The sequence below is a fragment of the Talpa occidentalis genome, unplaced genomic scaffold (genome assembly GCF_014898055.3).
Source record: "Talpa occidentalis isolate TD23 unplaced genomic scaffold, MPIMG_talOcc4v2.1 talOcc4.2, whole genome shotgun sequence".
NCBI lineage: Eukaryota > Metazoa > Chordata > Mammalia > Eulipotyphla > Talpidae > Talpa > Talpa occidentalis.
Window position 1 is genome coordinate 150,919,636 of NW_023602073.1, and position 27,644 is coordinate 150,947,279.

General features: G+C 53.6%; 1 protein-coding gene across 2 annotated transcripts in view; it reads left to right on the forward strand.

Annotated features, from left to right (window-relative positions):
* The window catches only part of PACRG (parkin coregulated), a 403,478-nt gene that overhangs the window by 311,800 nt on the left and 64,034 nt on the right, over positions 1-27,644 (forward strand). The window contains exon 5 of one of the 2 annotated variants that reach the window (XM_054697963.1): positions 17,202-17,440. The exons of the other annotated variant lie outside the window; for it this stretch is intronic. Within the exon in view, the coding sequence (XP_054553938.1) occupies positions 17,202-17,254 (53 nt within the window). The 3' untranslated portion in view covers positions 17,255-17,440. Of the gene's footprint in view, positions 1-17,201; positions 17,441-27,644 lie in introns of those variants that run through there. 2 annotated transcript variants of the gene reach the window in all.

Sequence of the window (27,644 nt, forward strand, 5' to 3'; positions counted from 1 at the left end):
GACAGTCCGGCTGGTGCAAAAACACCAGGACGCGCGAGTGCTCAGGCGGGCTCCCGGGACGGCGCTAGGCTCTTCAGCCCCCGCCCAGGGCGGGCAGCCGCTCTGCAGGTTGAAGAGCGCCTGAAAGTTCCCCAAGGCTGCAGGGCACGCAGGGGGACAAGTGCACATGGCTCTGAACGCTGGACTCCTCCCCGGGAGGGGGACAGCATCTCTCCTGCCTGTACCCTGACTCCACGCCCAAGGGCGACACTCTTGGCGGGTCTAAAAGTCCTTGAGAACGTTTAACCGTCCGAGCCTCAAGCCCCTTCAGTTCAGATCACAGCAAAACCCACGTAGGAGCCCAGACCTGGGCCGGGCGCAGGGGCTGGGGCCCGGGTTTGAGTTTGGCCACCGGCCTGTTCCACGCCCCAGAGGCAAAGGCAAAACCAACTGAAGTATCTTCCCTTGATGCGTTCCCCTCGCTCCAGACTCCTGTCCGGGCTCCGGCCCCGCACCCGCCGCCTTCAGGGCAAACTGGACATCCGAGGCTTGTGGTCCTTGTGCTCCCCAAACAGCCCAGGTCGGAAACCCGCACTCGGCGCTCACAGGATATGGCATTTCGGAGGTCACTTCCGTGTTACTTCAACCACACAAGGAAAATATTCATCAGCTTCGAGAGAGGGGAGGGATTATTAGTGACCCTCAGCCCAGCAGAGCAGCACAAGCAACGAACTCGGAGCCCCTCGCCAAGGCGCCCCGCTCGGCGCGGCAGCCGCCCCTTCACATCCCCAGCCCGGCCCCTCACCTGCCCCGGTGGCCCCACTGCTGAAGCGCCTACCAGGCCTCCCCGTGTCAGATCTCACGCCCCTTCCCTCGGCACACCTCCCCTGTCTCGTCACCCTCCCGGGTGTGCACCCCCACCCCTTCCTTCCCAGCGGCGTGTCCTCATTGGGCTCCCGTGACCCCCCCACCTGGACAAGCGCTGGTCTAGTGTGTCCAGCTGTCATGACCACTGGCCGTGCTGCCATCCAACCCCAGTCCCTTCCCCTCTGTGGCCTGAACTGTCTCCTCTGAAATGAAGACACTCGCTGGGGCCTTTGGAAGGCGTCTCCCAGCTCTAAAATTTTTTGCATCTACCGTTTGGCTCTGAAACTCTGCGATTCTCTCCTCACTTGTACCCTGCACCCCAGCCCCAGGGCACTGTGGGCTCATGCACCCTTCAGCACACCCCTGTGGGCCCCACCAGGCTCTCTCCCTGACCGGGGACAGAAGCCACCTTCGTCCCAGTCCCACCTGCAACATGTAACCTCCCGAGCCTCGAGACGACTCTGGGGTGTCTCCTGCTCTCACCCCGTGTGCACACTTCTCCTCCCTCTGCACAGAGGCACCTCCTCGTCGCCTCACCTATGACACACATACTCTCCCTCTCTCACGCTAGACCCGTCACCCCCAAGGTAGCCTGGAAGCTTCTTGAAGACTTTGTCTCACTACTCCCTCGAGATCCCCTCCCAAGCCAGCAGGGCCTTCAACACAGCAAGCACTGGGGAATATTTGTTGAACTGATCTCAATTAATTCCGTTTTTAACTGAATCAAGCAAAGGATGTCACAAGCTTGCTTTTATAACTAAAGAAAGCACAGTCGCGCAGCTGGCTACGGGGTGTCGGGGAGGCGGAGGGACCCGCACAGGGAGAATCCTCAGAAGCCAGCTGACTGCTGGTCAAACCAGGTGCAAGTCGCAGAAAAATTCTCTAGTGAATGAAGGAAAATAAGATGCGCAGTGGAAAAGAACAGCAACATTCTTGCAGATGAACCTTAAAGTATTATTTTTGCAAAGAATACCAGGATTATGTCAGTTCCCTTGTTGACTCGTTTGTATGTTCTTCCTACAGATACTGGGAGAGAAAGCCCTATTGTTTGCCTTTCTCGGCGCTGACACAGGGCTCCCTGTGTGTGGCTGCCATCCCGGCACACATAGCTGGAAATGTGGGCTCAGGGACCAGCCGCGTCCCCCCGGCCCGGGACACTGAGCGCTGTGTTCTTTTATCTCCTGTCACAGCTCTTTTGTCAAACATGCAATGATCTTTCTCCCCAGACAAATTTGTAGTTTGTTAGAGGCCATAAAAATGTCTTTATTGTCTTGTTTTTAAATATTTAAGCTTGGGTGTGCATGTCTCAAGATGAGCGTGAATTAAGGTGTATATTTCATTTTAAATACATGTTTTATTACAGTGTGTAAACCGAGACTCCTCCAACATCGTGGCCGATGTGAAACTATATCTTGACTTGATGAAAATCTGTTTTATTTCAGTCTGTGTCTGTGCCGTTTTCAGGGGGGTGGTTCTGCCTGCTGGCTCCCAGGTCGGGGCGCAGGGGGCTTTGTCAAGGGCTGACACGGCCGACATCTGTGACTCTCCAAGCTGTACTAGACTTCCTGCTCTGGAAAGGTCTTACGCCCTTTCTCCACCCGCAGCCCTGTTCTCCCAAATGCCCAGGACTTCTGACCACGTTGTAATTTACAGGCCTGATCCCAAAGCAGGACAGAGGGGAAAAAAAAAAACCCTTCTTTTCACATAATAAGTGATAACTCTTTGCTGTTTTAAGAAATGACAATATATTGCTTTGTAGGACACTTGAAGGCTTCCATTCAAATGAAGATTTGCAGCCAAGCATGAATGTAGATGTCGGGCTTGGTCAGGCGACTTCCAAGTGCTGGGTTGAAGTGGGTGGCAGGTGCCCAGCGCACATGTGTTCCGTGATCTGAACCCCGTGAGCATGCCTAGCGGCCTGTAGCAGGTCTGCCGGCCTCCTGCCTGCCCTCTGGGCCCATCGTGTCTAAGTCTGGCTCCCCTCAGACCCCGTATCTTTGGTTGCCCGCCGACGCCTCCCCTGGCTTGTCTCTCTGCCACATTCAAAGCAACATGTCTGAAATCACACGTCGTGAGAACGCAGTGAGCATGCTTCGGTCAGTGTGGGTGCGGGGCAATGCTGGCTGCACCAGAAACATCGAGGCCTCCAGCACGGAAGCTGGTGCTATTGCTCTTGCAGCAGCCTGGCAAGCCTCTAGTCTTTGTTGATGGCACCGTCTTGCTTCTGGTCAGCCAGGAGCTGGAGCTTAAAGGGACCCTGTCTCTCCTCTCTGCTTGGAGGCCCCACGTGGGTGGGACAAGTTGCTGACCGCTCAGAGCCTTGAGAAAGTAAGGCAGGGATGAGGCAGCGGGACTCGGGTGGTGTTGCACAAAACCACACGTGTGAATGGGCTTGGCACTTAGTGACGGGTCAAGAAACATCCCTCGTGGTGGTTGTAACGACTATTGTGTCATTCGTGTGAACGCTCGGTGGTTGCAGTTAGGTAAGGAGAAGCCAAGAATTAAGAAAATAAAGACACGTAGTACAAGATCGGGGCTATGTTGGTGTTGGGTAGATAGATGGATGGATGGTTAGATAGATAGATAGATAGATAGATAGATAGATAGATAGATAGATAGATAGATAGACAGATAGATAGATAGATGATAGATAGGTAATAGGTGGGTAGATGATAGAGAGGTATGTGGCTTGGCAGGTGCATGCATGATACAAAATTTAAATGGGAAAGATGGAGAGAAAACTGAGATAGAAAAAAAAAGATAAATTTGTGATTATTTTACTGGGCTTTTAAAAATTTTTGACCTACTATTGTCAACAGTTTCCTTTTCACCAGGGGGAAAAAAAGCCTACATCTAATTTGTGGGTATTTAATTTTTTTTCACAGCAAGAAATTTTCCCTTCAAATACAGTTATAACTGGTTTTCTGTTAGTGCTAATCAATTTTCATCTCCATGGACATTTTTGGTGTGTTCAGCTATTTTAGGTACAAATCTATTTTGAAATCACCTTTAGCTATAAGGGAAGAAAAAAATACCTTCTGTAAATGCTTTTTGTCCAAAGATGGATCATGAAAATAGAATCCCATTCACCTGCTGTCCTCATGGAACTGGTGGCTATTTTCTATTCTTATTTAAAAATTTCTCTCTTTAGCTTCCATTTTAAGGGAATTGGCCAGGGAACAATTTACAGCAAAATCTTTCAAAGGGGCATCGAGCTAGCCACATCCAAATGGAAATTATAACACATAGCCCATGTCCAGCCCATGTCAGATGCACAGAGAAAGAAGTGCAAAGTTGTGACGTCATATAAAGCTTGCTGGAACTTAGCAGGCGCCGCGCAGGAGTGGGAATCCTAGAGAAAGCCGTCTCTGGATGTGCACTTATCTGCCTGGATCTCCCAATTCCCCGCCCAGGTACACTAATATCTCCAGGGAGATTGGAATTAAAACAAAACTTTTATCCAGCCACATGCTTCCTGGTTAAAATGGTCATTTCAACCTGGTCTTTCAGTGCAGCACATTTTAACCTTTAAAGGGGCGGAATTATTTATCCATTAAAACAATTTTCAGGTTTGTAGTTTGAGTCAAATCGCCTAGTTTGGTGGTAATGCCTTGTGCTGAAATCATGAGTCCGGATAGCTCAGCGATTAGAGCACATTCATGGCGGAGGTGACTGTTCATCAATTATTTGGAAAAGAATCAACTCTCTAGATTTCAACACAAGGAAGTGAAGAGCACTTGCTCTTCACTTGCTGTCACCCGCAGCTGCGCCCACCCTGAGCTTGCAGGATGCGCCTCGTCTATATGGGGTCCTCACAGCCCCCCGGGCGATGGTGTCGCTGAGCTCATTCCTCCCACAGTGGGAGTCAGGTCCAGGAGTGTTGGGTCGCTGACCAAGGTCACACAGCAGGACTTGGCGGAGCCAGGGTGCCAGTGAGACACCGGGCCCCTCTGACACCTTCTGCCGGAGCCGCAGGGGCACAAGTCCCCGCCCAGCCGCGCTGTCCAGGATGAGGGCTCGGTGACCGCGCATCGAATGACAAACACCAGCTGTGCAAGACTCAACCAGGTTCTGACCATGGAGAGAAAGAACAGGATGCTTCCTGGCCTCAGCGAGGCCCATCCGGCCCTGGGGCTGGAGGGGAGGGGTGGAGCCCAGGCGAGTCCCACTCCCTTTCTTCGGAGGACCCTGGGCTGGAAGAGAGTCGCCTCGCGGTTCGCTGCTCTGAGGGGGAGCCGAATGTGAGCTCATCCCTCCAGGGCCCGTGAGGACCCCATCCAGGAGGGGCTGTGCTTGTGCTGCAGGGCTGACAGGAAACTGAGGCTCACAGTGCAAGAAATGCAGCGCCACGACCCTGACCCAAGCAGCAGATCCCCAAAACCCTTCGTGTCAAGCTCGGCGCCCTTTGGAGAAGAGGAGCGAAGGGAGGAAGCAGAGAGGGCCGCTGGGAACATCCTGGGCGAGGACCCGGGCTGGGCGAGCTTCCTCTGAGCTCCCCGGACTCCGTCACCCCCAGTGCCTGCTGCTGAGTGCACGTCGCCCACGTGGGTGCCCACGCAGACGTGTGTATGCACACAAACCCCACGATCCCGCAGCACACACAGACAGCCAGGACCAGCGCCCGAGAGCCGGGTCCACATTGCCACGCGCCTGCACTCCCGGCGTGTTAAACATCATGAAGGGGCATCGCAGTCCCGGTGTCTTTCTGAGAGACCTGCTGGGGACACGACACGTTTGACCATTAAGGGACTGGAAATAGCAGTGTTTATTTTTTAGCTTTAAATAAAATGTTACCAGAGACTTGACACTTGGAGGAGCAGAAGGGAGGACGTTCGCCCTGGGAGACTGAGAGCCGGAGGATGGACCAGCCGCCTCCATCTGAGACTACAGACAGTTTTTATCTAAATAAATAGAAAATCTAGTAAGGCAACTAGTTATCTTTTTCCTAACATGGAGAAGGCAGCACCACAGGCTCCCAGCACTCCCACAGCCTCTGCACCCCTGGGCCAGGGCGTCGGCAGCTCCTTGGGATGAGCCCCAGGACCCGCAGGCCCACCCGGCAGGGAGGCTCTGCTCTGCCATCCGTAACATTGGCGGGACCTCGCTCCAAGGTGCAGAGCGTTCACCTTGGACTCCCGGCGCCAAGGGCATGAACGCGGGCACAGGCCACATACTTCTGAGTTCATGCATACTTTCCAGCAACACAGAGCCAGCCGCGAGCAGGAGAGCAGGGATTGGGTTTCGTGGACAGCATTCCAGATGTGCCTGTGGAACTGCCGTGGCGCTTCCCCTGCACGGAGGGTCAGGCGTGAACCTCTTCGTGCTCCGAGGAAGTCAGCTGATACCCTGCCTGGCAGATCGTGAATGCTACAAATCCGCCGTCACCTCCATGGTCTTTGATGACCCTTGTTTTGGAGGGCCGTCCTACTCCTACAAGGAGACAGACTCCCCAGCTTGCTCGGGACTGGGACACCTCCCAGGGCGGGGACTTTCAGGGCTAAATCGGGGACAGTCACCTGTTCTCGTGTGTCATCGCCCGAGCACGAAGGAGCTGGCACCGCCTCACCTACATTCCTGAGCAGCCTGACCCCCAAGCCTGCCCACCCCAGCCCAGCCAGCCAGGGCCCGGGGTCAGCCGAACGCTGTCCACTTCCAGGCCTGCGCGTGGCTCCACGGTCTGACCTTCTCACCACCAGGCATGCAGCGCTCTGCAGGGCGTGGTTGCCCACAGATGACAGCCATTTCTTTTTTTTTTTTTTTAATTTTTTAAGTTCTTTTTTTTTTTTTTTTTTTAAAGATTTATTTATTTATTTATACAAGCACTGGGTACAGTCAGAAGCGCGGGAGGGTGAGAGGATTCACCAGAGCCAGAGCGGGGAGCAGAGCAGGCAGACTGATGATACACTGCTGAAGGAAGCAGCGGGCAGCAGGAGAGGTCTGCGCACCAGGTAGGACCCTCCTCCAGCGGCCGGGGATCGAACCTGCGCTGCAGAGGCTGCGGGCAGCTTCGCAACCCAGCGCTCAACCGCTGCGCCACCGGGGAGACCCTTGACAGCCATTTCTTACCTCATCATTTCTGAAACAATGACAAAGAAAGCGAAGAGACAGAAGCATATGGGGAAACACATTGAGAGCAGCATTGAGAAAAACAACGAGCGATTTAACAGAATTTGTGGATCTTTTCACTTACAAGAGGAGCTACCACAGGCATTTTTCCTCTTCATTAGAGCACATGGATTTGGATCACTTTTAAAGTACCTAATTTTACATAATACATGATTTCTGAAACAAATTTTAAAAGGAGCCAAGAAGTCTAAATATTAGTATTTTTGCACGTGCATCGCTGTTCGCCTGGCTGTCCGCTGGTGCGCATGTCTTGATTTTGTGTAGAAGTGGATTCACGGGAATGTGGGTGCTCCCTGAGCCATGGGGGAGACGAGGCCCCGAGCCGGCCGCTTGGGAAGCTGGCTGGGTAGATTCTCCTGTGACCTTTGGGCACAGTGAGTTTGGGCCACCCAGCTTGCTGCCCTGTTCTTACCTACTTCCAGCCCCAGTTCAGCTCAACATGGGTTTATGACAGCTCCAGGGCCTGGGGGAGACAGACAGGAGGAAGCCAAGCCCCACCCTGGGCGCGAGAGGGGGCGTGACGACTTAGCTGGTCATCAGCCCACCTGACCTGGGTCCGCCTGGGGGACTGGCAGCCCTCATTCCAACAGCTGTGTCCTCGGAGCGCGCCAGGCGCTTAGCCTGCCCCAGGGCCTCCTGCGAGCAGTGTAGTGGGGTCCCGCTCCTTGACTGGGTGAGCGTTGGGCCCCACTGGGGAGCAGACGAGCCTGCACGCCATCACAGCGGGCCAGCCCGGGCGTCGGCGGTGGGGCGGCACGGTCACACCTGGGCGTCTCCCCAAGGTGGGACAGAGCCGGACCGTGAGAGGCAGGAAGAGTGAGTGGCCAGCAAAGGGAGAGGTGTCCCTGCGCGGGGATGAGCGAGCAGGCTGGGGTCAGTGGGAAGATCGGAGGAGCCGGAAGGAGGGGACTCAGCTGGGAGGACACAGTCGGGGGCTCCCCACTGGCACCGGTGCAGGGCGTGGAGTGAGGCAGGCGCTTCGAGGTGGTAGTGAGAAACTAACTGGTCGCTGAGGACCGAAAGCAAAGCGTCTGAGCGCAAAGCCCAGCAGCGAGTGACCGCTGAGCCCCTCCGCCCCGTGCTCCCCACGGCCGGCCACTGCTGCAGTTTGAAAGGCTGTGGAAGCAGCTGCGTGCCTGCCAGCGTGCGCGTGTTAGAGCCGGATCGCCACGCCTGTTTCCCGCATCCCGCCAGCGGTAACAGAACAAGTGACATCAATTGCCACCAACTGTCAGGTTTCCAGGATTCTCCCTCCTCAGAGCTCAAAGAGAGCTGGTGGCGATGATGGTTTGCACCGTGAGAGGAGTAGTGAGCCGAGCTAACGAGACAGGCTCCGAGCACGCAGATCTGGGCTGACTCCGCGCCTGCAGCGTGAGAACTCGGGCCCCACACACACATAAACAAATAATGTACAATTTCGGGTAAATCCCACAAGCTGAGAAAACAGCCGGGTTGCCGGGGCCTGGGCAAGCGGCGTTACCGACGCGGGGCTGGAGAGGTGCTGACGGGCTGGAGAGGAGCCAGCACCCAGGCCAGCCCCTCAGACCTGCGTCTGTGGGTGTCTGTTCCCTCTGGTCTCTCGGATGGGCTGTAAAGCCTCCAAAAATAAGAGTTTGGGGGGAGCATAAAGTCTTGCAGGCCCCGCAGGGGTGGCCGCTGGCCTCGACTGCTGGTTGGGGACACACAGACCATTGCTGTCCCGGGCTCCGAAGGCCGCTCCTGGCTGCCCGGTGCCACTCCCCCAAGCCAGCGCATTTACATGACTCGAGGGCAGAAAACCCCCTGCTGTGGCCAAATTCAACCTTTCTGGAGCGGTTGTGATCAGGGGCGTCCCTGTGATTGCCTCGGGTTTGAGGCTGTTTTCCTCCTTCGGTTCATGAGCCGGGACATGGACCCTTCCCGGCGCATCCCACCTCCGGGCTGCAAAGAGAGAGATCAGCGCCTCCCACTCGCAGCATGGTCTGCACGCTCCGCGCCCACCCAAGGGCAAGGTGTCCAGCTCACCGCGGGACCGCGGGCAGCACACTGGCCCTGGGCTTGCCCTGACCGTCCTGGGAAGGCGGAAGGGAGACAAGAGCTGCGTGCAGAAGCCCCTCCCGTGACCGCGGGTGCCACAACGACCCGGCGCACCTTGTCACATCAGGTGTGGCTGTTGGCGCATTTCCGACCTGGGTGAGGTGGGGCGTGATCTGACCAGCGCCCTGCGGGGGAGACTAGAGCATTTGGGCAGAAAGTGTGTCTGCCTCCAGGATGAACTCTGGTGTCTAGAGGACCACCATTATGTTTCATTTACTTTTTTTTCCAACTGCTTTGATTCCTAAACCAAGTCTCCTGGGCTACCAGCTTATGGATAATACGTAACAAGTTGTGGCGTCTCCTCTGCTCCTTAGCGTCATCCTGGACTTCTAGCCCCAATGAGAGGGGGACGCGCAGCCCGAACACGTGAGAGTTCTGGAAACCAGGACATGCTGAGCTCAGCACCAGGATGAACCTGAGACCAAACCCACAGCAGGCTCCCTGGCACTGGGGGTGGGGGGCGCAGAAGACTGTCCCCCCACACAAGGGATGGGAGGGAGAAGGCGGGGGGAGGCCGAAGGAACTTATAGGCCCTCGGAGAGGAATGATAAATGTGGGGGTGGGGGAGAGGCTAAAGAAAACATTGCTTTTGCTGGCCTTAAATTTTCCAAAATGAAGCTGTGTCGCAAGTAATCTCAGACCTGGCCCTGGCGGAGCTCTCATAGGCAACAGAAACTCAAAATAAACTCTCGTCTTGACAAGACAGAGAAAAGGTGCAGATATTTGGTTTTATTAGTTGCCATTCTTGACAGATCACACCCCTGTTCTCCTTCTAAAGTTATTGTGCATTGTCAGTTCGTTGGCCTCTGTTTGCTTTGTGTTGTCGCTATGTGTTTATATTTTTTCATAAATTATAAATACGCATCAATGTGCTTTCTGTCTTTTAGAAGAGCTTGCTAAAAAGTGAGGTATTTCTTTAAAAAAAGAAAATTTAGTGATCAAACTACATATTTCTCCGCCGTCCCTGTGCAAGCGGACTGTATCTTCTTCTGAGAAATAGGCCCTCCTTTTAAAAAGCGTTCTGTGAAATCATCCTCTCGCTTGTAACACAGGTTATGGTGACTCTCTTTGCTGAATAATTGTCTTTGCTGACCATAAAGACCTACTAAGTCTTTGCCAAATGGAACAGGGGGTGCCCAGTGCTTTAAAAGTCCAAAGCAGCAACTGTCCACAGACACATGCGTGGGTGTGCGTGTAATGGCAACACGGGAGAAACCCCAAAATACACTGAGCCCAACTGTCATTCTCAGAAAAATCCTCTGTTCACATTTTTTTTTGCTCATAGCGTATCTGACATTTTCACGAACTTCAACACCCTTCTGTTTAAATGTGAGCATAGCCATCAAAATATTAGCAAGCAAGTCCCCTTATCTCTTATTTTCATCTTTCCTGGCCCACCAGCACGGAGCTCTGGAGAGGGCTGTCTTTCCACATCAGGACCCGGGCACCAGCCTGGTGCCCAGAGGCGGCCAGCCTGCGTTGATGTGCCATCAAAACACACCACCGATTTCTCTCTACAGAGAGAAACTCTAAACCCGTCAGAGTCCATGACTATCTCTTGGAAGGAGGTGGCAGGGCCTAGTATCTGTCGACTTATTTTTGCAATAAAATTGTGAATCACTTCACAAATACCCAGTGCGGTGCGCCCGCAGCGAGACGGAGCGTGTCCTGGAGCCGGCAGGCTCTCAATCTGCGGCTGCCATATGGGCGTCGCTGAGAAGGGCAGGCTGGGGCTGCGAGGCTGTCAGGCGTAGAGGAGCATATGGACGCGGCCTGTCCGGCCACCGACTGTCGTGGGCCTCCTTCTCTCTGCACAGTCGCCTGACATATTGCCCCTGTCTGCGCGAGCATGGCTTAATAGCCGGTTGGAATTCCACGGTAGCTGAGCGGGTGTGGGCCTGTCAGTAAGCTAGTTTATAATGCATAACTTAGTCCCAATTTGATTTTTGCTTTCATGCCAGATCTATAAAGAACTGTAATGACTTCTATTGATAAGTCTATTTCTGATTTCCTTTTTTTCCTTTCCTTTCTATTCCTAACTCATAATGTGGTCCATGCTGTCAAAATGGGAGGAAAGTGATGGGAATAGTGTTGGTTTTTTTACACATATCAGGGGGGAGGGGAAGTAGCAGAGGTCAAAATTCAAGCTAAGCATTGCTTTTAACAATGTTTACCTGTTGCGTTAAAAATTAGAATCTTCTCTATATTCATTAATCTGCAATGTCAAAAAATGCAGAAACAAGTTAACAGGTAAATATGCATCTCAGTTATTTTTTTGTTATACTCTAAGCCTTTTATCTGCTTTTAGCTGATAATACCTTTGAATTTCAGCTTTTTGGTATAGTTTCCTAGCGTTTCTGCATGGGAGCTCCCAAAAAAATAATGCTCAAATTATTTTTATAATGCAAAAAAAAAAAAAAATCTTTGTGTGGAATAAAATGTGAACTAATTTGGAGAAAGAAACAGAGACGTGCACTTCATTAGTATAAACGCCCAGCTCACACTGTGTGAATTAGCATCTCTTACAGTCAATGTTTCTCTTGGTGACAGAAAACAAAAGATATGTAGCTTCCGATCAAAAATACTTGTCTCATGTTATATTATTAAGCAGGAAAGCGCATGGGCTAATGGAGGGGCTCTTTTCCCCTCATCTATTGCGATTTTCCTCTCTCATCTCAGCCCCTGTAAAGGCAGAGCTAATAGGGCTGCCTGGCGAGCTGTACCTGTCAGAGCTACAAATAGAAGCACGAGTCAGAGGGCTCGACGGCCTGGCACTCAGGACCATTTACTAAATAAGGCCGTGACGAGGTAGGGACATTTTCCCGACGCCTCTCTCTGCTGACAAGGAGCCGGGCACACAGAGCCAAGGAAGCCGCTGTGAACTATTGTTAGCATCTATCGGGAGACGTGATGAGTGGCCATGAAGCGAGCGTCTTATCACCCGGCCTCTCGGTGGCCTCGGCAGGGTGGCCACGAGCTAAGCCGCTGAGGTGTGGCCAGCAGCTCCGGAGGCGCCCGCAGAGGGGTCTGGCAGGTCAGGCAGTCGTGGGTTCATCTGCTATTTGAGACCTCGGTCACCACTCCTAAATCTGTTTTTGTTTTTGTTTTTGTTTTTTTAAGATTTATTTATTTATTTATACAAGCACTGGGTACAGTCAGAGGCGTGGGAGGGTGAGAGAATCCACCAGAGCCAGAGCGGGGAACAGAACAGGCAGACTGACGAAATACACTGCTGAGGGGAGCAGCAGGCGCTGCAGGAGAGGTCTGCATGCCATGTGGGACCCTCGCTGGTGGCCGGGGATCGAACCGGCGCTGCAGAGGCTGCAGGCAGCTTCAGTGTTCAACCACCGCGCTACCAGGGGAGGCCCTAAATCTGTGTTTTAAAAGGCCAGAGTGAGTTACATAGAAAGGAGAGGCTGGGTGGTGCAAACAACAGGGTGAGGGGCAGGACCTGACTGACGTCAGAGTAGGGTGGCACACGATGACACAGCTGCTACGTAAATATACTCTTCAGGGATGCACGGCTGTGCTGGGTATTTTAATATCTTCTGGGTTGATTTTTTTTCACAATGCATGAAATAAACATATGCCACCTCCCCACCCCGGTCCATGAGCACAGGAACAGGGCCCAGCACATCCCAGCTGTGATTTCACGGGAAGCCTGTGACACAAAGGACACATCACACTGGGAGCTGGACACGGGCCCCCCCAGGGGTCTAACGTGCATGCGTGTCCACCTTCCTTCTCTCTCTCTTTCTGAAAGAACCAAGAGACTCAGCAGCACCACCCAAGGCAGTCAGTCTGTCCCATCCGCCCTATCATTAGTCTGTCCAGCCACGCTGCCATCCACCCTGGCACTGCAGGTGCCCGCGCAGACCTGGACCCTCCCCCACAAGTCCCCTGGCCGCCATCAGGGCCTGCTGGGGGCCCAAGCTCAGGGGCTGTCATCTCCGTGACATGTGCTCAGGCTGCCAGCGCCCAGCTTATTCTACATATTAAAAAAAAAAAAAAAGCTTTCAAAGATAAGAATACAGTCAGATGAGTCAACAGCCGTATTGAGACTATAAAAAGCAGCCGGCATAATGTACTAATTTGCTGCTGTTTCATGGCCCTTATCTGTCACCCATACATGCTCCTTCTCAAGTATTTAAAGAGCAATCGAAGTTTATGAGATTTTCGCACCAAGATCCTGCCCGTTCCATCGTGCACAATATCCCAGATGGCCGTTTGGTCCCCAGTACACAGACATCTGCAATAACAGTTGAATGTAAGGACAAAAAAGTATCCACCGGGGAGTCCTCATAAATAAAAGCCCCCAAGGAGAATAAATCAGGGAGCTGCGGAGTGGACAGAGGGTTAGAAGCAGCCCTGGCGGGCAGCCCCCAGCCCTCGCGTCCAGCTCAGCTGGCTGAGACGTGAGCTCCAGGGGGCAGCCCCCTCCTCTGGAACCCAGGGACAGGCCCCACCGCAGAGGCACATACAGGGCTTTCCATGGTTGGAGCTCACTGACGCCGCGTCGCCAGGCCTTAGGAGCAGGCCCAGTGAGACTTAGGTTCGTGTTCTCCTGTGCTGAGATTGAAGCACCGTGAGTCCGCAGTGCGTTCAGTGTATACTAAGGTCACAACCTTGAATTGTTAAAAAATAACGTCCCCCTTATAGTAACGCCAAGCACAGACGCCCTAGACAGGAGGCGGTTGAGTCCGCGAACAGCTTGTCGGGGCAGGGGTGTCGGGGGAGGCGGTCCATGTCGGAGTCGAGGCCTGCCCTAGTGAGCGGCAACCAGGCGGGCAGCTCCTGGCCCTATTTCAGACCATAAACAGCCCTGAAGTTTCTTGCCATGCGGAGTCTCCCTCCAATAGTGCTGACTTAATAAAAGCCTTCGTTACTTTACTGGAGCCTTAGTTGATGCTAAATTTTTTCTCTTGGGCTAGCATGATAGGTCGTAATCACAGAACCTTTCTCTCCTTTTTATTTAAAAATTCCCCTCGGCTCTTAACACCGTCTTTATGACAGCGACACTTGAAGTTGACCTTTTTTTGACAAAGTTAGAATCCCTCTCCGGGCAGTGTGGCAATTTTTAATGCCTCTGTGCAAAGGAGGCCACCCCCACATGTCTCACAGGGATATTTCCTGACAGCTCTGCTGAGATCGTCTACACAGCAGCACCGCCGCTGCACACATTAAGGGGCCACACACAAGGTCGGTCATCTAAGCTGCTGTCTGAAACTCACCATGATGCACGAATTTTCCCTCCTCCTGTCCCTCAGTAACACGGAAAGTGAAAGTGTACACACGCAGGTAGCTTTTGTCAGAAGAATTTAGACATTTACCGTATTTGATTATTTTCCTAACTTAAATCTAGGCATTTAATGGGACTTTTTTAAAAAGCCTTGGACAGGACCAAATTGCCATGATTCGCCGCATTTACACCCTGCGTGCACAATGAGATGAATCACGGGAACATTTTGCCTAAAGTGCATATCTACCACCGCAGCAGCGGCCCCTCCCGCCCGGGGTTACTGTGTGCAGGCAGGGTAGAGGGCTCTGGAGCAGGGTCGGCAGGCTCGGCTGCGAACCAGGCAATAAGCAAACAGGAGCTGTGGGCCTGGTGCAGCTTCTCCCTCTGCCATTGGGTCCAGCCACTAGGGGGAGGCCTGTCCAGTCACCCCCACCTACATTCGGGGAGCCACAGTCCAGGTCCAGAGAGGGGTGTCAAGCCTAAGAAGAAGGAGAGGACAGCCACATGGTGGGGGCACCACCACTGGCACTATGAGGGGATTGGAACACACTAGGGCTGAGGAGGGGTCTGTGTCACCAATGGAGAGAGTGCAGGCCACTGGTGGCAGAGGACAGTGGGTGCAAGCAGGGGTAGAGCAAATAAGTAAATATGTAAAGATTAACAGGAATGAGAGAGCCACAATTACGGAAAGGTAGAAAACAAGAATGAACCTGTGGGGCTGAATTAGAGTTGGAGATACTGGTGTGAACTCACATATAAAGATAGATGTAGAAGTAAATATGGTTGTAGCTGTGACTGTGTGTGCGTGTGTGTGTGAGTGTGTAGCTCCACCCACTGAGAGCACTGGGGGTAGCAGCACCAGAAAGTGACAAGCACAGCTGGAACCTAGATTTTGGTTTCTAAATACCATTCTCCCTATAAAAGGATCAAAAGCTCTGAAAATGGCTGATTCCAGGATTAAGACAGAGAAAGTACAAGATGAGCCTTTGGATAAATGAGGAATCAGTGATTCCAGGCACGCCTCCTTCCAGAAGGAGATAAATAAAAGTTTGAGAAGAAACTGGTATTTACGTAGTTTCAGAGTGTCTCCCCACAAAATACTCACTCCTGCTGAAGGGAAGAAGAAGAACTTTGCTGTGGAGATGCTTGGCTGGCATGACCTTCATCGCAGTCCAGAAGGTCACAGACCAGGAGGAGACAAATCGGACCCCAGGCCCTCTGCTGCAGCCCGGTGTGCGGTCTGCCAGGTGAGCCGCAGAATCTAATCATCAGGAAATATCAGACAACCCACGGCAGGACAGGCCACAGGGAAACATCCTGTAATCCCTGAAAATGTCAAGGGCACAGAAGTCAAGGGGAGAAACCAAAGAACGGTTCCGACAGAAAGAACAAAGAGACATGACAACTGAACGCAGCCTCCTCCTGCTGCATTGGACCCTTCCTGACTCCGGCCATCGCCGCGGCACGTGGGAGGTGGAGGCCGGAGGTCAGGGGCCGCGTCAGTCCGGGCGGGGCCTGCAGGCTGCTTGTGTGTCTGTGTGAGGCCGTGCCCTTGTTCCAGGGAATGGCCCCGAAAATATGTGGGTGATTTTCAAAGGGTCCCGGGCCCCTGTGTATGACTCTTCTTATAGAGTCCCTTTTCACATCCTTTTTTCTATTATTTTGGTTGTCTTTTCTCTTATTGATTTGTATGAGCTCTTTGTAATTTAAGGAAGCAGCCCTTTGTCGGCGAGGTGCACCGCCAGTATTCCCACTTCACGTTTATAAATAAACTCACTCACCCTTTCTTCTGCAACATTAAGGGGTTTTGCTTCGCCCTTTTTTCTACATTTTAAATCTTTGTTCTATCTGGAATTTATATCGGTGTAAATAGAGAGATAAAGATCCAGCTGTATATTTTTCCGAATGGTTAGTCAATTGCCCAACATCATATAAAAAAAATAGCCTCTCCTTTCTTCACCTTTGAAACACAGCCCTTATCGCCATCTATAAATTCCCACATTATTGGGATCTAATCCTGGATTGAATTCTAGTCTTAACTGTTTCCACCCCAAAGCCAATCTGCTTTCACTATCAAGTGGAATACGCCGTACGGGACATGGTCCTGTCACGGGCCTGTGACTATCAAGTGGAACATGCTGTGATGGAACACCTTAGCCCAGCCTCCTGGGATTCTGTTCTCTGTCCAATACGCCAGCCACCAGCCACCTGCCACGTCGAGCCCTTGAAATGCAGCTACCAAGCTGGGGAGCAGACGTTTTTAATTTATATTTCAAAAACCGGTGAGGCTAGTGGTGATCAAGTTGACTGGCAGAGTTTTAATATCTTGGGGATAAAGCCCTGCTCACTCACCCTTCTTCCAGAGTCGTCCGGCTGTGCTCCTGTGCCTGTTTCTCTTTACTTGTTTCATCTCATAAGAAAACTGGGGTGTATAGGACGCTTCAGGTAGATTTGCTGTCCTTAGAGTAGTTTATCTTCAAGATGACTAGCGAATCCGTCAAAAGAGAGTTTTAAAGTTTTCTTCATATAATGTTGCATATCTCCTTGTAAGTTCCTTCATAGGTATTTTCTTCTTACTTTGTTTTGCTATCATAAGAAAAATTTGCTTCTCTCCATTTCTTTTATTTTATTTCCCCATTTCTTATTATTTTTACAGAGTGCAGTGGTGGTATATATATATAAAACATTTATTTAACATAAAATCTTACTGAATTTTCCTATTTAAAACAGTTTGGGGGGGATTTGCTTTATTTTTTCTGCTTATTCATAAATCTGCAAAAAGCAGCGTAATTCTTCTAATATTTATACTACTTATTTATTTTTCTTGTTTAACACCATTGGTTACAATTTCATGTTTTATGGAATAGATTTGGACTATTTTATGGACGTAACTGTGGTCATATCCTTGTTCCAGACATGATTAGGAATATTTCTGGTGTTTTATCATCAACCCTAACGTTGGCTTAAGAAAACATCCGTCAGTTCTCACTAATGGCTTCGACGCCAGAAACGAATGTTTGATGCGGTCAAAGTGCCTCCTCTGGTCTCGCCAAGCCTCTCGAGCCTCCACCGTTATCTGCTGTTCTGACCCACTTCTGCCTTTTTATCAGCTATTTGGGAAATAAATGCCACTTAGTCACAGTGTATCTTTCTTTCAATGCACTATTAAATCTTTTAAATAAATTACTTCAAGATGTTGGTAATATTCAGAATAATTATCTAATTTCAAGCTCCTGTCGCATTGGTGCTATGCTACTGTTTTTTTTTTTTTTTTTCAAAGAAGTTGTGGAGGTTTCTTTCTTTTCAAAGAGTTTAAATATAATTCGTTAGGGAAATAGCAGCTCCCCCAGAGTGTCGAATTAATTCGCTTCTAAAGCCACGTGGGTCTGTGGCTTTAGAAGTGACCTATGGCGTTTGTGACGGTGATTTCTCGTGAGCTTCACTATGTCCTTGATGCTCTTCATCCGCTTGCTGTCTCTAGGTCCGTTTCAGTGTCTCTCCTGCCCTTCGCTGGCTGGACAGCGATGCCGTCAACCTAGCGCTAAATTCAGACAGAGAATCTTGAGGTGAACACCATGATCTCAGTGTTAAGTGCAGGTTTATGAAGCTTAGGGACATCAAGGTGGGGATGACCCAGAAGAAAAGGGATGCGTGTCCGAGAGTTGTTTGCAAGGTCCGGGTGGGAAGGACGGTCCCCACGTGGGGGTGCTGGCCCATGAGGCCCCCCAGGAAAATCAAGGAATGTGAGGAAACACTCACTGATGGGCCCTGGGCCCCCACACTTACCTAGGTGGGAAGAAAACCTAGTTAACGGCAGGAGACCACCTGCCGCCTGCCAGGGAGGAAGAGGGGACAAGTGGCAGGGAGGGGCCAGCACAGAAGGGGGTAAGCCTCGGTGCTGTCAAGCTTTCGGCAGCCACTGCAGCACGAGTTTGATCCCCGGCCAGGGAGCTACCCACAGGGCCCAGCAGACCTCTCCTGTCTCCCGCTGCTCCCCTCAGCAGTGGATTTCAGTAGATCCACCTGTCCTGCTCCCCACTCTGTCTCTCACCCCCCGCACACACCTCTGCCCTGCACCCCAGCTCTTGTATGCATAAATAAACAAAATAAATCTTTAAGAAACAAAAAATTTTAAAAAGTAAATAAAGAGCCAGACTGTGCCTGGACGGGGCGGGTGGCAGGGCCAGAGGGAGGGAGGAGGAACAGGCTCCTCTCAGGGAAGGGCTGAGGAGGGAAGTTTCCCGGGACACGTCGGGCATCTCAGGTCGGGACTGAGCACAAGGCGTGGGGCCGCCCTGTCCTCTGCTGCTGTCCGGAGAGCGGCCGCCCGGGGCCCTGGGCCGAGACAGCGGGACTGGCTGTGCCTCCCGTGGGCTGTGCACTGGCCCCGACACGGGGCCGCTGGTGGGGAGCAGAGAGGACCTCGTCGCCAGGACGCGAGCTGGAAGCGGAGGGGCCCTCACACGACCCGGGGAGCGGAGAACAGCGCAGACCAGCCTGATGAGGCGCAGGTCAGGGAAGCGTGAGGCCGTGCGCACACGGGACTGCTGTCGAGGGCAAAGGGGAAGAAGACAAAGGGAACAAACACCCCAGGCAAGACGTTTAGGGAACTGCCCTGGGCGCTTGGAAACCCGGGACCTGGCCTGGGCGAGAACTAGAAAAAGAAACCCGACAGCAGGCTCGTCTGAGCTCTTCAAAGGTCCCTCCACAAACACCATCCACCCACTGCCCTCTGTCCCCAGCCACACGCGCACGCACACCCACACACACGTGTGAGCAAGCGCACACCAGCCAGGGAGGCAGCCTCGCGACGGCCAGCACTGCTGCCCGCACCCGCCACCCCCGGCCACTTGCCGTCCAGTCTCTTTTATTCACTTTTCTTTCAGGACACATCCGCCGAGAACAGCACCTCCTGTTATTTAAGGTTCTGTTGTGAGGAACCAGCTCTGCAACTTCATCACATTCACGCCGCTTGCTTTCGGCTGTCCTCATCTAAGTAAATCCTTCAATAATCCATATAAAAACGGTGATCATCTGTATTTGCTGTCTCTGCAGTATTTTGTTCCCATGAGGAGCTCTGAAAGACCCGCCAGCAGTCAACAGCATGCCCCGGGGGCCCTTCCCGGCTGCGAGCCTCACGTGGAGACCCTGGAGTCCTGGCGGGCCTGGGGTCCGGACAGGTGGCTCCAGGGCTCAGTGGGGCAGGGCGAGCCGACCAAGTGCTCTGCCCCCCCATGCAGTTAGGGGTGAGCCCCCGGGTCTAGGCAGGTTGCCCTCGAGGATGAAATATCTCTAGCCCCAAGTGGCAGCTTAAACGCAGGACATCCGCCGGCCGGCACGGGAGGCCCCAGAGCGGGCCGCAGGGGGCTCTCGGCATCCCCGTGCTCAGGAAAAGCAGGTTTGGGCTAGAGATGTGACATGAGGTGGGACAGGGCACAAGCGGGGACCCCAGGGTGGGGACGTCGAACCCCTCTGCCCTGTTGTGAAACACCCCACGTCCGCGGCAGACCGAGTAAGAGGCCATGATGGATCCAAGCACACGCCAGCCCTACTGTGTGCGAGCGTCACTGGCCGCCTCTGAGCCACAGAGAGCTTCCCAGACCCGGCCCGTGGGAAGGCGCCGGAGCCGATGCCCCTTGGGTCCAGAACGGGCTGCCGCCGCCGTTCACAGAAACGTGACGTCCGAGGGGACCGTCCCCCCACTTCGCACTCAGAGTCGCCGTCCCCTCCTCTGTGCATGTGCCGCGTGTGCTCACCAGACTCATCCTCCAGCCCGACTCGGGCGCGGGAGCCTGGGGCCGTCTCCCCGCGCGAGGGGCCGCCACAAGCAGGCCCTCTTCCTCTCGGCCCTGGCCGGCGACTCCTCTCACCACTGGGAAGCTCGGAATGGGGACGCTGGGTGGGAGCACAGCACGTCCGCCTTGGGGTCCAGCTTACCTGTGCCCGATGACCCGTCCCGGAAGGGATTTGCAGTCTAGGGAACTGTATAAATACAGGGTTTGTAAAGATTTGATTATGTATGCATACAAGAGCTGGGGTACAGGCCAGAGGTGGGGGGGGTGAGAGGACTCCCCAGAGACAGAGTGGGGAGCAGAACAGGCAGATCCACTGAAATCCACGGCTGAGGGGAGCAGCGGGGAGACAGGAGAGGTCTGCTGCACCACGTGGGTGAGCTCCCTGGCCGGGGGTTGAACTCAGGCCGCCATAGAGGTGATTGCGCTGGGGCTAACCCCTAGGCCACCAGGGAGGCCCCCCAAAAATATGTTTTAAATAAGCAAACGAGAACTAGTAAGTAAATAAGACCCGAGAATGCCCAGCTGTCTTGCACTGTGGGGACATGCTAGAGGGCAGAGGCGGGCATTTCGGGGGGCCTGGCACATGGAAGGCAGGGAGAACATCACCTGGAGGGTCTGGTCCAGGTGTGCGTCAGAGAGCCGAGGCCCTGCCCTGGGAACCAGCGCGGCCGGGCCACCCACACTAGAGGCGACCTTTCTCCTTCAGCTCTGGAACCTGTGGCATCTGCTGGAGGGTGTGAGAATACAGACAGGAATGCCCTGGTGACCCCAAGATTTCAAACTCATTGTGGGGGCGTTACCAGCTAATGACACACTTTCCTGAAGCAAATTCATTCATTGAATTCATCAAATGAAAACAGCAAACAGCTAAGTGATCTTGAACTTTTATGGTAAAATACAGAATTAATTGAAAATCCAAGAAACTGACAAAGAATACTTCCCCTTTCAAATGTGTGTATAGCAGAAACAGATTGGGGTGTGCAGGATAGCCCTTTGGGGTCCCCACGATCCACCAGCCATGATCCTGAACGTGCAGGGAGGGGGTGAGCAGAGGGTTGTGTCGACGATAAGGGTGTGTGGAAAATGTGCACAAAAGCACTTCCGTAAGCACCACCGGACGCGAGCTCGCAACTGATGAGGAACGGGGAGATTTCGCCACAGTCCTAACGTGGGTGAGACATTTGTCTAGTCTGTCCTGGAAAGAAAAAATGAAGAAATCTGAAGCACGAAGAAATAACGTAGCTCCGCAGAAGCAGACACTGACATCCGATAAAGAAGGAAACACTTAAAAATGTTAACATTTATAAACGACTCGGCCTAGACGACACGCGTCCCCCGTCATTAAGAGAACTGGTCTCTCGCTCAGCGTGTTACTTTTGAAAAATCACAGAGCTGAAGTCGTCCGAGAACGCCATGGAGAAAGTTAACGATTATTGAGCTCAAGAAGGAAAAATAAATGAGACACTGATAATTATTGGCGTTATTAGACTCCACATACCGACATGCTGCCTTGAATGGCGACCGATTCACTTGCACTGAAAAATTTAGCAGGTGTGGTCTGTGTGTGTCGCACATAAGAATACGGGAAAATACAAGAATATGGAGAACAAAGTAAAGCATCCCAGTCAGAGCGCGGGTTCCACCGAGAAGCATGTGCGGGAGCCGCGGCCGGGCGGCCGGCCAAGGGCGGGGCAGGAAGCGCCATCTGGGGGGGCCGGTGGCCTCGGCTCCAGCTGCACAGCGAGGAAAGGTCCCGCAAGGGAAGACGCCCGCACACGGGGCTGCAGGGAGGCCTGACGCTGCTGCTGTTCGTAGACGAGCATCATGTCTCCTCTTAAAGGCCTCGCCGTGGTGGGGCCACCTGGCACCTCCGCCGCTCGCCATCCCACGTGTGGATTGAACAGTTTGGAAAGACCCATGCGAGTGACTGACAGGAGGACGCAGTTTTGGAAGGAGGAAGGAAGGGGAAGGCCGTGAGGAGAGGCTCGGGGAGAGGAGGCCGCGGCTGGCGCCGGCTTCCAACTGGCCTGGGAGGGTGGGAGATGCCCAGGCAGGGAGCAGACGCCCGGGAGCAGGAAGATGGGCAGGAGCTGTGAGGGGCGGTGCCCTCCTAGGCATTGTTCTGCTGATCCATGGCTGGAAAGCAGAGTTGGAGTGACTGCCGTGGGTTGCCTGGAGACAGGCTGTGAGGTGGATACTTCTGTGCAGAATCAATGCCTGGAAGAGACTGGGAGAGGCTGGACTGCCGGGGGCGGGGTGGGGGCGGCTGGGCTGTGATAAAGGTGGAGGGGGCTCAAGTGCCTGCTGTTGATTTAGGGGACTGTATCTTGAGCTCTGCCCCAGGAAGGGCTGACTTGGAACAAGGAGCTCCCGCGTGAAGAGGAGGAGGGTGCCTGGGAAGGGGACCCTACATTCCGGCGTGGAAGGAAGAGGATGTCGGTGCTGCAGGGGCCCGGGGCAGTATTGGGGAGCAGATGTGATATAGGGAAGTGATCACCTCTAGCTAAAAAGTGTTTGCGTCCTTTGCCTTCACTTTACATGGCAATTGGATTAAAAATCATGATAAACTGTAGCACATTTTGTGCTATTTTTGTTTGCATTGTGCGCACACACACACACACACACACACACACACACACAAATGACTTATTGATGTTCTGATGAGTGTGAAATTGAAGCTGCACTGAGCTCTCATAAAGTGAGGCTGACAGCCAGGCGTCATCCCAGGACCACACCAGCCACGCTGGGAATGGCGGGGACAGCTTTACACCCACTGAAGCGGCAGCACCTCCACTCCCAGGCCTGCCAAACAGTCACTGCCACACCAGGGCCGCCTGTGCACCTGCAGGAAGGCCGGCCGCCGTGGTCAGCCCACCAGCGCCCTAGGAAGACCTGCCCAGAGCTCGGCGCTGTCAGCATCTCCTCCTGGCAGACAGACCAGCCAGAGTGACAGCCATAAAAATCACTGCAGGCACAACCAAGCTCATGAGCTACAGCCACGTCAGAAAAACTAATTTCAGCTTAGAAAAGGAAGATGTTAATGAAGATTTTAAAATTACCATTTACTGAGAAATCATACACAGAGGCTTTGATCATGATAAAAACTCAATGAACATCAAAACAGGTATGAGTTCAGGGCCTTCCCGGTGGCGCAGGGGTTAAAGTCTCTGTGCTCTCAAACTATCCATTGGCAGCCACTGGAACATGAGTTCGATCCCCGCCAGGGAGTGACCCACAGGGCGCAGCAGACCTCTCCTGACGTGCCCGCTGCGCCCCTCAGCAGTGGATTTCAGTAGATCCGCCTGTTCTGCTCCCCACTCTGTCTCTGGTGGATCCTCTCACCCCCCACACCTCTGGCCTGTACCCCAGTGCTTGCATGCATAAATAAATAAATCTTTTAAAAAAAAAAAACAAGCATGAGTTCAGAATGTGGATATGTAAGTAAATATATAAATGGAGCTATAAATGAAATCGCCACCTGTGTAGTTACTATAATTATTCACTCTTTCTAATGTTGGTGTTAAGTCAAAATGAAATGATTTTCTTCGATCTGTTGTACCCCTCATCTTGTCAAGGAAAACTCGCGTCCCCCCAGCCCATGCCAGGATTTTGGCAAGTTTCCCGGCAATGAATTCTTCAGGTGGGCGCCCAGAGGACATGGAACCGGAAAGTGGGGACTGAGTCCCTGCACCCAGTTTTGAATCTGTGTCTGAAAAGAACTGGACTAGCTGATGCTGGTGGCGGAGATGAGCTGTGGAGGACTTCTTCAGGCTCTGGTCTTTAAAGCAGAAAAAAAAAAAGAAGGAAACACATCTGCAGAGAGGAAATGCCAGGCATTTGCTGAATTTACTGTTTCAGAATGAGGTTGGTGGCTGCTCTGTGCCCAGACTGAAGACGTCGTCTCTGACAATGTGGCATGATCAGTGGCAATTTAATATTTTATACCAAAGATTTCCTTTTAATGGGAAAAGTACAACCCTATTTGTCTAGTGGTTCTGGCAATCCTGGAGAAATAAAAGAACCGCAGGGAAAAGACAGGGATGTTTTCATCAGATGTCCCGAAGTAAAACTTTAGCTGAATGGTAAATCCTTATGAATTAGAATAAATGCAGACTGGGGTCATTTTCCAGGAAAATGGCCCACGCTTGCACGGGTCAGCTACGCCGTGTAGGGCGGGCAATGAGTCCACGTGTTTATTTTCCACTCTAGATGCTGGAAATGTCGTGTCTGTCCAAATATCCTAAACTGTGGGGCAGCATCTAAAGCAAATCTTCTGAAGCTAGTTTAGTTTCCCCCTGGAAGTTAAAATGGGGCAGAGGGGGGCGGGGGGGGGTTCTACTTTGAGAAAGTTGACCCTTCGTTCGGTGTTTCGTTTATTACAATATTAAACTTCATCCCGCTACACAGCACAAAATCGTGCCTCTGCATTTTGAGGTGCTCGCCAGCCTTTTTCGAGCGCTGATTCGTCTTTCTCAGCACTCTCGGCCGCGGCTCCTCACACCTGCGCCACCCCATTAGGCGGTTCAGCAGGGCCACGGGTGGGCTTTGGCCCAGAAAGTTGCAAACGCTTTCAGCTGGAGCTTCCAACACCGGGTTCACAGCAAACACCATCATCGCCCCCTTTCATCGATGTCATGGCTTCTTAAAAATAGTATTCCCACAGCTGTCAGATGCTGCTGGGAAACTCTTGCATCGTTCTAGGAGCAACCTCCTCTGAAGGTATGGAGAGCAGAGAAGAATTCATCATTGCCATTTATTTACTTACTGTGGGTGCACGGCACTCTGCACGCCTCAGGACCGTAGTTCACACCTGGATAAGTGTATGGACCACACCCCACCCCATCAGAGCCTCTCCCACCCCTACCTCCAGAAACCACCATCTAGTTCTGGGCGTCCAGAGCTGTTGCGTGTGTTCTGTTCGCTTGTGTGCTCGCTCTGTATTCCACGTACAAGAGAAGCGTTTCTCGTTCTAATAGTTCTCTTAGCATCGTCACCTCAAGTTCCATCCACGTGTGGCAAAGGGCCAGGTTTCACCTTCTGTGTTTTCACCGCTGAGTAATACTCCGCGAGCATGCACCTCTCTACTCCCGGTGCCGTCTGTGGGCATCTCGGCTGCGTGCACATCTTGGCCAGGGCCGATGTGGGTACTTGCGGGTGCGCATCTTTTCAAACGAGTGTTTTCCTCTCGCGCGGAGCCTACCTCAGGCAGACAGGTGAGGGTGGGCAGCGCAGGTGCCGCTGAGCGGGGGGCTCCGTCTTTCTTCCCGTGGTGCCGCAGCCTCTGCGTTTTATGCAGTGGCGCTAGAGGAACACTCAGTTTGGGTCCAAAGTTTCCTCGTGAGCTGCAGTAATTTAGAACCTAATTCACCTCTGACCCCTCGGTGGTGGGTCAGCAGGGGCGTCTCATGCCGGTGTGCTTGCAAGTGGCGCCTGCTGGGGCCGGGGCTCTTCTGGACACTCTGTCTTTGCAAAGAGGGTTTGACATGCTGTGAGCCGTGTGGGCAGCAGCCCGGCCTCTCCTGAAGGCCTCTGCAAACATGAATCTGCTTCTGACCCAACACTCCCAGATCCCAGAGTCCAGTAGCCAGTGTTTAACCCTGCACGGCCGCCAGTGTGCTCTCCAGGCCGGGAAGCTATGCCCCTTGAAATACCAGCCTCCGGCTTACCCGCCATAGGCTCTCACGGGTGCGTCTGGTGCCCACTTGCTGCTGTTGGGAACACCAAAGAGGCTCCACCTTAAAAGTCCCCTGAGTCACTGGAAGACCATGGAGAGCACAGGGCGGTGCTGAGGGCTGAGTCCCCCAGGGGCAGCGGGTTGCGGGTGGGGACAGCAGGAGGGACTAGAGCTGCCAGCAAAGCTTCCTGGGGGAGCCTCTGACCAGGCTCTGAAAGGTAGAAGCAGAGGAAGGGGGAGGTAGTCGGGCATCCCTTTGTCGGGAGAGACGTCTAAAAAGGAGGGATGAATCTGGAATCTGGCAGGTGAGGTGACGAGGAAGGTGGAGGGGAACCCGTGGAGAGGTGCAGGTGTAACTGAGAAGACCCCCACCACATACAGGGGTGCCCCTTCCCCAATCCAGGAAACAGAGACCCCGATGGTCTGTGCAGCTGCAGGCATGCTGCTGGCCGGGGGCAGCATGGCCAGGGAAGGACCCAGAGCCAGATGTATGGCCACGTTTTCCTGCCATGGGTCCAGGCGGACCTGAGGTCGCTCTGGCCGCTCTTTAATCCCTGCCCCCCACCCACTCATTTTTCTCCTGGCCCATTGGTCACTCTCTGCCACGCCAGGGAAGGTGCCAGACAAGGTGGCTTCGGCTGGCCTGCAGACAGAGAAGGGGACAGCCGTCCACCTCATTTTATGACCGTCTGCCCTCCACAGCCGTCCTGCCACGCAGTCGCCCTTGCTCTGCGCCCTACAGGGTGGACGTGCCAGAGACGCGTGAGCCTCTCGGCTGTCGAACAACCCCTCCAGGTTAACTGAGTCTGTTGGCATCAGTGGAAGTGACCTCACGAGGAGTTGGCTTCCCGATCATGCCCAGCCCTGAGCCATCGGCCTCCTTGCCGCTTGGGTTTCCATTTTACCCCTGTACCCCCTTCCTGGCCTGAAAGTGCCACATGCACCCCTTATATGCCCCCTCATTGGAGCCAAGGGTTGGCATGGCCACAGAAGAGAGCAAAGGGGAGAAGCCCACAGTCCTCCTCCTGGAGCGCTGGGCGGAGCTGGAAGCGCCATGGCCGGATGTCTGGTCCAAGAAAAAAGGCCCCTGTCCTTGCCTCAGCTCCAGTTCCAGGGTACCTGAGCCAGGGCGAAGAAGCTCGTCCCCCAGTTGTCCTGCCGGACCCTTGGCAGGCTTGGCCCCTGTCACAGCCCCTCCCTCGAGCTGGGGTGGCTTCAGAACCCCGCCCAGCGGGCCCTCCTGGCAGCCACTGACAGTGGCCTCAGCTGCTGGCAGCCCGCGTGGCCCCTGCTGTCTGAGGAGGCCCTCCAGGGCCGGGCTCCTGCAACCTCCTCTCGCAGGGCGAGTAGCCCCGCTGACACCCAGACCTGGCCCCATCCAGGCGCACCTTGGCCTCCCCGGCCACCTGCCAGGCCCGCCCCACCCAGGAATGCCAGGCGCCCGCAGCTGCCCGGGGCAGGCCCCGGCTCCGCTGGGCGGGAGTGGTATTACGTAATGTGCGCGCCGCCTGTCCTCCGTGGTATGCGCCGAAATGGGCAGACAATTATTTAGAGCAAATAAACTATCTGCTCCGCGGCACCTGGAAGCTGGAGCCCGCGTGCCCATCGCGCTTGGGGCCTCCGCTCCCGCGGGCCGCAGCCATCTGCCAGGTGAGGTCTGGCTGCAGCGCCCCGGCCCGGCCCCTCTGATGCTCCTGTCCGGACCTAGTGCCTCCGAGGGAGCTGGGGGGATCTGTGGGGGGAGGAAAGGGGAGGGGGAGCAAGGTGGGAAAGGCAAGGGCAGAGGGGCAGGGAGCAGGGCTGAGCACGCACGGGTGTCCTTTGCACTGGCCCTGGAAACACACTGAGCACATTGACAAGGACGAGCCTCCCCGGGCACAGCAGAGAA